The following is a 12,500-nucleotide window of genomic DNA, read 5'->3' on the forward strand; positions in this document are numbered from 1 at the left end:
CAATCAATCATGTGGTGGTGGTAGTGGTGGTGGTGGTGGTGGTTTTAACGGGGTGCTAATCTTTTATTTTATCCTATCTCCTTTTTTTTTATATTTCATTTTCTATTTCCTTTATTTCTGTTTTTTTTTTTTGTCCTTTTGTTTAAGGTGGTGGCGGTGGTGGTGGTGGTATACCGCACTGTCACCACACACACACACACACACATCCAGGTCCCATGCAGTACCGGGCCAGTCTTCACTATTTTAACCCCTTCAGTACTGGGACACATTTTTACCTTGAGATTTGTGTACCATTAGACCATTTTATTGACATTAGCAAGGGTCTAAGGAGGGCACAAGATTAATGGCCACAGTCTTCACTATTTTAACCCCTTCAGTACTGGGACACATTTTACCTTGAGTTTTGTGCACCATTAGACCATTTTATTGACATTAGCAAGGGTGTATGGAGGGCACAAGATTAATGGCCACAGTCTTCACCATTTTAATCCCCACATGAGTTTGTGAAGCTGTACAAAATCACCAAATAGTCACCACAAGGAATAGGGAAACACGTCATGCTACTGAAGGGATTAAATAGGCAGAATGACATAGGCCTAACTAGAAAACCTATCATTGTAAAGACGGAAAGAAGAAGAAGAAGAATATGAGAAGATTGAGATAAAGAAGAGGAGGACGAAGAAATGAGATAAGAAGATGGAATAAAAAGGAAGAAGGAGATTGGATTAAGAAGAGGAAGACGAAGAAAATAGTTAAAAGATAGAAGAAAGAGGAAGAAGAAGAAATGATGATATGAAGACAGGCTAATGAGAAACTGTGTGATAATGAAGAGGAAGAGGAAGAAACTAACTAAGAAGATGGAATAAAGAAGAAGAAGAAGAAAAAAATATGCTGTAGTGAAGAGACTCGTGAGATTTATTAGTCCTCTGAAATCAGCACAACCATGAAGTCAGCGGAACAGTCTCGCCAACTCAGGAACGCAATGAAAGAACGAACGGGAAACTTGTAGCAATATTATTATTATTATTTTGTTACAGTAGTTATATGAAATGGTACTATTGACATTATTGCAAGTAATTCAAATATGACGCGTAGAAAAATTGTATTATTGTTATTATTATTATTATTATTGTTACTACTACTACTACTACTATTACTACTACAGCCTTAATAATAGTAATAGTAACAATAATAATTAGAATATATATATACGTAATGCTAAGAATGATTTTGTGCAGGAGTATCTTCAGCACACACATACGCACACACACACGCACGCACACACACACACACACACTTGGCAGGCTCATGTACGTAAACATTTGGAGGGAATCAACTATGTACGTCAAGAAATACGCACATATGTGTAGACCAGTGTACGTATTAGACATATGTGCGTGTAAATCTCTCTCTCTCTCTCTCTCACTCTCTCTCTCTGAGTACGTGGTTAGTAGTAGTAGTAGTAGTAGTAGTAGTAGTAGTAGTAGTAGTAGTAGTAGTAGTAGTAGTAGTAGTTTGATAGAAAGTTAAGTACATAATTATTGCTACTATTACTACTACTACTACTACTACTACTACTACTACTAACAATGATAGAAGCAACCATAATAATAATAATAATAATAATAATAATAATAATAATAATAATAATAGTAAATAGTAGCAATATAATAGTAATAGTAATAATCATAATAGTATCACGATGAAGTATGCTGAAATGACTATCAAAACACACACACACACACACACACACACACACACACACACACACACACAAATAACAACAACAACACTACCCTTAATAATAATAATAATAATAATAATAATAATAATAATAATAATAATAATAATAATAATAATAATAATAATAATAATAATAATAATAATAATAATAATAATAATAATAATAATAATTCCTAATATTTACAAGATTAGCAGTCTCCCTTAAATTAGTACAAATGCTCTTCTCCCTTCACATACCATAGAAAACGTGGCTTTCTTAACAATATGGACCAAATGACCTTGTTACTGATACAGAAAGGTCAATTTGGGGCACAGAGGTCACTTAAGTTAGTAGTAGTAGCAGTAGTAGTAGTAATAGTAGTAGTAGTAGTAGTAGTGTGTTTTCTGTTTTTCTATCAATTTTTTGTGTTTTGTGTCAGTCTCTCTCTCTCTCTCTCTCTCTCTCTCTCAGTTGGGTTTTTCAAAGGTGTTTTTTCCTTTCATAATAAAAGCAAGTCTTGTTTAAACCATCAATAAATTTAGAAAAAAAAAAAATAAATAAATAAAAATGTACTTGAAGAGGCAAAGGTGGCTGGTCCTATTTAGAAGCTTTGTTATCCGATTAACTGGATTTGCATTTTTGAGTCGGATAATTGAATCGAATTAACTGGTGCCAAACGAATCGAATAACTGAATCGGATTAACTGGTGCCAAAAAGTCGGATAACTGAGTCGGATTAACTGGTGCCAAACGAATCAGGTAACAGAATCGGACTGACTGGTGCCAAAAAGTCGGATAACTGAGTCGGATTAACTGGTGCTAAACGAATCGGATAACTGAATCAGACTGACTGGTGCCAAACGAATCAGGTAACAGAATCGGACTGACTGGTGCCAAATGAATCGGATAACTGAATCGGATTAACTGGTGCCAAACGAATCAGGTAACAGAATCGGACTGACTGGTGCCAAAAAGTCGGATAACTGAGTCGGACTAACTGGTGCCAAAAAGTCGGATAACTGAATCGGATTAACTGGTGCTAAACGAATCGGATAACAGAATCAGACTAACTGGTGCCAAAAAGTCGGATAACTGAGTCGTATTAACTGGTGCCAAATGAATCGGATTAACTGGTGCCAAAAAGTCGGATAACTGAATTGGACTAACTCGTGCCAACAAATCGGATTAACTGGTGCCAAATGAATCGGATAACTGAATCAGACTAACTGGTGCCAAACAAGTCGGATAACTGAGTCGGAGTAAAGGCTGCGTCACACTACCATTTTTCTAGCATAGTCGACAATTTCCGTCATTTTTTTTTATTTATTTATTTATTTTTTCACTGTTCCGTCATGATGAGTTCGACGAAGTGCATAATTTTTCTCTCGCGTCAATTTCCAGTCAAGTGACGAGCCATGGTTTATAATGAACACTTTTATTTCTTATTTTTCATTTATTATTTTATTTTTTGTGATTCTGAATGATGCTATACTTCCAACTTAACTGAATTTTAACCCCTTCAACTGGGACACATTTTTACCTTGAGATTTGTGTACCATTAGACCATTTTACTGACATTAGCAAGGGTTTATAGAGGTCAAAAGATTAATGGCCACAGTCGTCACTATTTTGATCACCCCCCTTTAGAGTTTGTGAAGCTGTGTAAAATCACCAAATAGTCACTAGAATGAATGTAGAAAAATGTCATGATACTGAAGGGGTTAATAAGTTAGTGTATATATATTTGTAAATACAATGTACATATACGTTTTTGTTCAGGCCTAAACAGTGAAAAGTGGCTCAGTTGTTTGTTTGCATTCATCTGGGACTGCGACGCTCCAAGACAGAACTTCCAAGCAGCAACTGGCCAAGATGAGCTGCTTTGTTGTTCACGAGTGGGCAAAGCTGTCTGAAGGTTTTTATAGAAAGCTTTAACGGCCAAAAACAGCAACAGCTTTATGGGGTGAAGGAGTAGCTATGTTTGTTAATGGTCGACCGTGGTACAGTGGAACCATGCGTGCTTTGGGGTCCGAGGGGTCTCCAAGCGCATGGGTTTGAATCCTGTCTACGGTCTGAGTGTAGGTTGGGCTTCCTCACTCGGGGCAATGGTTTCCTAACGGGTGGGCTTTGAGATAGGAGGTAACACAGAAAATTATCCCCTTTAGCCCAGAAATTCCCGTGAAAAGCCCACATGGTATAAATAAATAAATAAAAAAAAAAAAAAAAAAAAAAGACAAAGGAGGAAACGAGCTTGTGTGTAACGATGAGAGTTGGCAAAAGTTGAGTCTTCAGAAAGTTGATGGAGAAAGTTGAAGGAAAAGTTCTCGTGTGACACCGCCTAAACCCTCGCCAAACAAAGTGGATAATTGAATCGGACAACCCGCCAAACGATTCAGAACATCGTAATCAGAGTAACCCCCGCCAACAGAATCAGGGAATTGAATCAGATTAATCCCCGCCACATGAACTGAATCATTGCAATTGTGATGCTGGAAATCTTAATCAATTTGTGATGAATCCAGGTCGATGTCATCTTGGTTTCTTTGCAATACCAGTTTCTTGATATATTTTTCTATATTTTTCTCAAGTAAATATATATGGATTTTTATATTTATTCTATGATAATCATACTTCGGTATTTTCTCTACAATATAATGCATAAAATATCATTAATTAATTATTGAACCGCATATAATAAAAAAGCTAAATTTTACAAATATAAAATAGATACATTACGTGTTTAGTTAGAAATGGCTTATTTAGGGAAAAAAAAAAAAAAAAACATTGAATTCCCTTTAAGAACACTGAAAATCTCTTTAACAACACTGAATCACTTTTAAAATATTGAATGCTTTTACAAAATTTGATCGAATTACATAAACAGACAATTGGTAATCGAACTTAGATTTTTGGCATCCGAATCAGATAATTGAGTAAGACTTGATGAGCGGCACAATCGGTAATCAATAATTGTACTTTAATCTTTTCAAATGGCGTTCACCTCTGGAAATCCCCAATAACTTCCACTGCAGCCTGTCAAACTATCCCTGGAACCTTGAAAACGCCAATAACTTCCACTGCAGCCTGTCAAATGATCACCGGAATCTTGAAAACACCAATAACTTCCACTGCAGCCTGTCAAATGATCACCGGAACCTTAAAAACACCAATAACTTCCACTGCAGCCTGTCAAACTATTAGAACCTTGAAAAACACCAATAACTTCCACTGCAGCCTGTCAAACTATCCCTGGAACCTTGAAAACACCAATAACTTCCACTGCAGCCTGTCAAATGATCACCGGAACCTTGAAAACACCAATAACTTCCACTGCAGCCTGTCAAACTATCAGAACCTTGAAAAACACCAATAACTTCCACTGCAGCCTGTCAAACTATTAGAACCTTGAAAAACACCAATAACTTCCACTGCAGCCTGTCAAACTATCACCGAAACATTAAAAAACACCTTTGAAAAACCCAAAAGAACCACCGGAACCTTAAAAACACCCTTGAAAAACCCCAATAACACGACCAGGACCTTAAAAAACACCCCTCAAAACCCCAATAACGTCATCAAAACCCTCAAAACACCCTTGAAGACCCCCAAAAATACCCACTAAACACACGCACACACACAATAGAGTTTAATGCTGCTGTTTAACTAGCGACCTTGCTTGTGCTCTCCATATACAGGGGATAAAGAAAAGCATGAGGCCAGACAATGCTATCATACCGCCAGCCAGCAAGAAGGTGTAGTCGTAGGAGAGAGTGACGTCAAACAAGGAGGCTGTGGAAGAGACAAGGGGTGTTAGAATGCTTTTAAATGGTGTTCGGTGCTGTGGGAGAGACAAGGGGTATTAGAATGCTTTTAAATGGTGTTTGGTGGTGTTTTAAGGGTGTTTGAGGTCTTAAAACCACCAAAACACACACTAATGTACTTACAACACGCTAAAAAACACGGTGACTTTCTTTAAATGGTGTTTGGTGGTGTTTTAAAGGTGTTTGAGGTCTTAAAAACACCAAATCACACACTAATGTACTTACAACACTCTAAAAAACACGGTGACTTTCTTTAAATGGTGTTTGGTGGTGTTTTAAAGGTGTTTGAAGTCTTAAAAACACCAAATCACACACTAATGTATTTACAACACCCTAAAAAACACGGTTACTTTCTTTAAATGGTGTTTGGTGGTGTTTTAAAGGTGTTTGAGGTCTTAAAAACACCAAATCACACACTAATGTACTTACAACACCCTAAAAACAGGGTGACTTTTTTTAAATGGTGTTTGGTGGTGTTTTAAAGGTGTTTGAGGTCTTAAAAACACCAAATCACACACTAATGTAGCTAAAACACCCTAAAAACACCGTAACTTTCTTTAAATGGTGTTCAGTAGTGTTTCTTGTCTTTAAACACCAAAACACACCCTTTAAAACACCCTCAAAAAATTAAATAGATGCCAAAACGCTTCCAACACCCTTAAAACACCCTAAACACGATATTAAATACCAAAAACGCATTAAAACACTGATAAAAACACCCAAAGAACACCCTAAAATATCTTACTCCCTTAAAAACACAAAATTAATTAAAAACACCCTTTAAAACACCCAAAAATACCCTTAAAAATCTTAATCCCTTAAAAACACCAAAACTTCATTAAAACACACAAAACACCCTTAGATAGATACTAAAACGCTTCTACCACCCTCAAAACACCCTAAACACGATCTTGCTCCTTAAAACAAAATTAATTAAAAACACCCTTTAAAACATCCTAAAACACCTTAAAAACAATCTTACTCCTTAAAAACACAAAATTAATTAAAAACACCTTTTCAAACATTCTAAAACACCTAAAAACAATCTTATTCCCTTAAAAACACAAAATTAATTAAAAACACCCTTTCAAACACCCTAAAAACATTCTTATACCTTAAAAAAACACCAAAAATTTATTAAAACACCCAAAAACACCCTAAAAAATCTAACCCCCTTAAAAAACAAAAAATAATTAAGAACACCCTTTAAAACACCCAAAAACAATCTCACTCCCTTAAATAAACATCAAATAATCATTAAAACACCTTAAGCTTAAAACACCCAAAAATCATCAAAACACCCTTAAAACACCCTAAAAACACCAAAAGGTCATTAAAAACACCCTTAAAACACCCAAAAAACATTAAAACACCCTAAAACACCCAAAAATAGTTAAACACCCTTAAAACACCAATACGACATTAAAACACCCTTAAAACACCCTAGAAACACCAATAGGTCATTAAAAACACCCTTTAAACACCCAAAAATCATTAAAACACCCTTTAAACACCCTACAACACCCAAAAATAATTAATCACACCCTTAAAACACCCAAAAACATCCTAAAACACCCAGAAATCATTAAAACACCCTTATTAAAACACCCTTAAAACACCCTAAAACACCCAAAAAACACCAATACGTCATTAAAACACCCTTCAACCACCCAAAAACACCAAAAAGTCATTAAAAACACCCTTTAAAACACCAAAACGTCATTACAAACACCCTTTAAAACACCAAAAGGTCATTACAAACACCCTTAAAACACCTAAAAACAAAAGATCATTAAAAACACCCTAAAACACCCAAAAATCACTAAACACACCCTTAAAAACACCTAAAAATCATTAAAACACCCTTAAAACACCCAAAAACACCAAAAGGTCATTTAAAAACACCCTTTAAAACACACACACACACAGACACAGACACAGTACCACAGATAGGCGGGCCAATGAGGGAAGCAATGCCTTGGAACAGCAACAGAGACCAAAGGCATTAGTGAGCCGCTCCATTCCTAGCAGGTCTACCAACACCACTGACGTCAGACCCACGTAGGCTCCGGAGGTCGCCCCGAACACCACCGCGTAGAAGATTTGGGAGCTGTATGATGTCAACCAAATACTCCCACATGTGCCTGAGTGTTGGGAGAGAGAGAGGGAGTGTGTGAGGACGTGGGCAGAGTGTTTGGGTGTGTTTTGAGTGTGTTTTGGTGTGTTTTTTAGGTGTTTTAGTTTTGGGTGTTTTGGGTGTTTTGGGTGTTTTGGTTTTGTGTTTTTGGTGTTTTGTGTTTTGGGTGTTTTGTGTTTTGGTGTTTTGGTGTGTGTTTTTGTGTTTTTAGTGTTGTGTTTTGTGTTTTAGTGTGTTTGTGTTGGGTGTTTTGGTGTGTTTTGTGTGTTGTTTTGGTGTGTTTGTGTTTGGTGTGTGTTTGAGTGTTGTTTTGTGTGTTTGGTGTGTTTTGTGTTTTGGTGTGTTTAGGTGTGTTTTAAGTGTTTGTGTGTTTGGTGTGTTTAGTGTGTTGAGTGTGTGTTTGTTTTGGTGTGTTTTGGGTGTTTGTGTTTGTGTGTGTAGGGGTGTTTTGTGTTTTGGTGTGTTTTAGGTGTGTTTTAGTGTGTTGTAGTGTTTTGGTGTGTTTTGGGATGTTTTGGGGCGTGTTTGACGTGTGTTTGAGGTGTGTGTTTGTGTTCACGGTGTGAATGTGTGGTGTCGGAATGTTTCGAGGTTTTGGGGTGTTTGGTGTAGGTGTGTCTTGGGGTGTCTCACAGTGTTTTAGTGTGTGTGTAGTAGTAGTAGTAGTAGTGTCCAGTGTTGTGTGGTTGGGTGTTTGTGTTTGGTGTGTTTAGTGTTTTGGTGGTGTTTGTGGTGTTTAGTAGTAGTAGTAGTAGTAGTAGTAGTAGGAGGAGGAGGAGGAGGAGGAGGAGGAGGAGGAGGAGGAGGAGGAGGAGGAGGAGGAGGAGGAGGAGGAGAACACTGTACAACACTGAGAGAGAGAGAGAGAGAGAGAGAGAGAGAGAGAGAGAGTATGGGCAAAACAGAACATTGAACGGAATTAATAAGTTGTTTTTCACATAGACACACACACACTCTCTCTCTCTCTCTCTCTCTCTCTCTCTCTCTCTCTCTCTCTCTTCCCAATAACCACAACCAAACCTTCCCTAACTTTACCCTTCCATCAACCCCACCCCAATATCTCACCCTAGACACCCTCGCGGCCTGTCACCCTGCATAGGTCCACCCACACCCTGCTCCTTATTCACAAACGCTATATCCTCTCCCCACGACTGTTTTCCAAGGCCACAGAGATGACTGGCGGGGTTTTCAAGAGTGTTTCTCCAGTTAATAATGTAGAAATCTTGTCACTCTGCCTCTAGAACCACAAAAACACTCTTAAAATCGCTCGGCTCTCTAACCACTGTTCTTTAAGGCCACAGAGATGACTGGCGGGGTTTTCAAGAGTGTTTCTCCAGTTAATAATGCAGAAATCTTGTCACTCTGCCTCTAGAACTATAAAAACACTCTTAAAATCGCTCGGCTCTCTAACCACTGTTCTTTAAGGCCACAGAAATGACTGGCAGGGTTTTCAAGAGTGTTTCTCCAGTTAATAATGTAGAAATCTTGTCACTCTGCCTCTAGAACTACAAAAACACTCTTAAAATCGCTCGGCTCTCTAATCACTGTTCTTTAAGGCCACAGAGATGACTGGCAGGGTTTTCAAGAGTGTTTCTCCAGTTAATAATGTAGAAATCTTGTCACTCTGCCTCTAGAACCACAAAAACACTCTTAAAATCGCTCTGCTCTCTAACCACTGTTCTTCAAGGCCACAGAGATGACTGGCGGGGTTTTCAAGAGTGTTTCTCCAGTTAATAATGCAGAAATCTCGTCACTCTGCCTCTAGAACCACAAAAACACTCTTAAAATCGCTCTGCTCTCAAACCACTGTTCTTTAAGGCCACAGAGATGACTGGCGGGGTTTTCAAGAGTGTTTCTCCAGTTAATAATGCAGAAATCTTGTCACTCTGCCTCTAGAACCACAAAAACACTCTTAAAATCGCTCTGCTCTCAAACCACTGTTCTTTAAGGCCACAGAAATGACTGGCGGGGTTTTCAAGAGTGTTTCTCCAGTTAATAATGTAGAAATCTTGTCACTCTGCCTCTAGAACCACAAAAACACTCTTAAAATCGCTCTGCTCTCTAACCACTGTTCTTTAAGGCCACAGAGATAACTGGCAGGGTTTTCAAGAGTGTTTCTCCAGTTAATAATGTAGAAATCTTGTCACTCTGCCTCTAGAACCACAAAACATTCTTAAAATCGCTCGGCTTTCTAACCACTGTTCTTTAAGGCCACAGAAATGACTGGCGGGGTTTTCAAGAGTGTTTCTCCAGTTAATAATGTAGAAATCTTGTCACTCTGCCTCTAGAACTATAAAAACACTCTTAAAATCGCTCGGCTCTCAAACCACTGTTCTTTAAGGCCACAGAGATAACTGGCGGGGTTTTCAAGAGTGTTTCTCCAGTTAATAATGTAGAAATCTTGTCACTCTGCCTCTAGAACCACAAAAACACTCTTAAAATCGCTCGGCTCTCTAACCACTGTTCTTTAAGGCCACAGAGATGACTGGCGGGGTTTTCAAGAGTGTTAGTCCAGTTAATAATGCAGAAATCTTGTCACTCTGCCTCTAGAACCACAAAAACACCCTTAAAAAACTCGTGAAAATGTGAATAAATCCTTTAGAAATAGGGGTAAGGCATAGAAAATAGGCCTAGAACACCCTAGGCTCACCCAGTCCACAGAGGGTGAGGGCCACGTTGTATAAGTAGAGGCGGTTCACCCAGGGCTGGTCCGAAATGTAGCCCAACACGATTCGGCTCACGGTGTTCGAGATGCCCACCACAGCCAGCAAGAACGAGGATTGACGATCTGGGATGCCAAGGTGCCGCGCTCTATCCTGTGGGGAGAGACACAGTTAGGAACGAGACTAGGTTAGGAACTGGAGTCACGTTAGTTCAGTAGCATGACGTGTTTCCTATTCCTTGTGGTGACTATTTGATGATTCTGTACACCTTCACAAACTCATGTGGGGGATTAAAATGGTGAAGACTGTGGCCATTAATCTTGTGCCCTCCATACACCCTTGCTAAAATGGTCTTATCTTAGCCAAAACTGTCTTAAAATGCCCTCAAAACATGCCAAACTGTCTTAAAATGCCCTCAAAACATGTCAAACTGTCTTAAAATGCCCTAAAAACATGCCAAACTGTCTTAAAATGCCCTTAAAACATGCCAAACTGTCTTAAAATGCCCTCAAAACATGCCAAACTGTCTTAAAATGCCCTCAAAACATGCCAAACTGTCTTAAAATGCCCTCAAAACATGCCAAACTGTCTTAAAATGCCCTCAAAACATGCCAAACTGTCTTAAAATGCCTCAAAACATGCCAAACTGTCTTAAAATGCCCTCAAAACATGCCAAACTGTCTTAAATGCCCTCAAAACATGCCAAACTGTCTTAAAATGCCCTCAAAACATGCCAAACTGTCTTAAAATGCCTCAAAACATGCCAAACTGTCTTAAAATGCCTCAAAACATGCCAAACTGTCTTAAAATGCCCTCAAAACATGCCAAACTGTCTTAAAATGCCCTCAAAACATGCCAAACTGTCTTAAAATGCCCTCAAAACATGCCAAACTGTCTTAAAATGCCTGTCTCAAAACATGCAAAAAAATGCATGCCAAACTGTCTTAAAATGCCCTCAAACATGTCAAACTGTCTTAAATGCCCTCAAACATGCCAAACTGTCTTAAAATGCCTCAAAACATGTCAAACTGTCTTAAAATGCCCTCAAAACATGTCAAACTGTCTTAAATGCCCTCAAACATGCCAAACTGTCTTAAAATGCCCTCAAAACATGCCAAACTGTCTTAAATGCCCTCAAAACATGCCAAACTGTCTTAAAATGCCCTCAAAACATGCCAAACTGTCTTAAAATGCCCTCAAAACATGCCAAACTGTCTTAAAATGCCCTCAAACATGCCAAACTGTCTTAAAATGCCCTCAAAACATGCCAAACTGTCTTAAATGCCCTCAAAACATGCCAAACTGTCTTAAATGCCTCAAAACATGCCAAACTGTCTTAAAATGCCTCAAAACATGCCAAACTGTCTTAAAATGCCCTCAAAACATGCCAAACTGTCTTAAAATGCCCTCAAAACATGCCAAACTGTCTTAAAATGCCCTCAAAACATGTCAAACTGTCTTAAAATGCCCTCAAAACATGTCAAACTGTCTTAAATGCCCTCAAAACATGCCAAACTGTCTTAAAATGCCCTCAAACATGCCAAACTGTCTTAAAATGCCCTCAAAACATGCCAAACTGTCTTAAAATGCCTCAAAACATGCCAAACTGTCTTAAAATGGCCTCAAAACATGCCAAACTGTCTTAAAATGCCCTCAAAACATGCCAAACTGTCTTAAAATGCCCTCAAAACATGTCAAACTGTCTTAAAATGCCCTCAAAACATGCCAAACTGTCTTAAAATGCCCTCAAAACATGCCAAACTGTCTTAAAATGCCCTCAAAACATGCCAAACTGTCTTAAAATGCCCTCAAAACATGCCAAACTGTCTTAAAATGCCCTCAAAACATGCCAAACTGTCTTAAAATGCCCTCAAAACATGCCAAACTGTCTTAAAATGCCCTCAAAACATGCCAAACTGTCTTAAAATGCCCTCAATCAATAGTGCCATAGTGCTATACAAACACACACACTTACCACAACGAAGACATAAGGAGCATTGAATCCTATTGAGGTGCAGAAGTTGGATATGGCAAAGAGAATGAAGATCCCATCAGTAAGGAGTCCCCAGTCCATTAAGCTCGTGATGGCCGCCCGGGTCTCTCTGCTGCACGGCACACACCCACACACCTGCAGTTATAGGGGATCGAGTCGTGTTA

At 38.5% G+C, this 12,500-nt stretch overlaps 1 protein-coding gene across 1 annotated transcript in view; it reads right to left on the reverse strand.

Moving 5' to 3' along the window:
- Positions 1-5,125: 5,125 nt before the first annotated feature.
- The window catches only part of LOC123503847 (monocarboxylate transporter 12-like), a 22,778-nt gene continuing 15,403 nt past the window's right edge, over positions 5,126-12,500 (reverse strand). Inside the window, 5 exon segments of the mRNA XM_045253956.1 lie at positions 5,126-5,511; positions 7,488-7,538; positions 7,541-7,687; positions 10,331-10,496; positions 12,319-12,471. Coding sequence (XP_045109891.1) covers positions 5,369-5,511; positions 7,488-7,538; positions 7,541-7,687; positions 10,331-10,496; positions 12,319-12,471 — 660 coding nt within the window. The 3' untranslated portion in view covers positions 5,126-5,368.

The sequence above is a fragment of the Portunus trituberculatus genome, chromosome 2, assembly GCF_017591435.1.
Source record: "Portunus trituberculatus isolate SZX2019 chromosome 2, ASM1759143v1, whole genome shotgun sequence".
Lineage (NCBI taxonomy): Eukaryota > Metazoa > Arthropoda > Malacostraca > Decapoda > Portunidae > Portunus > Portunus trituberculatus.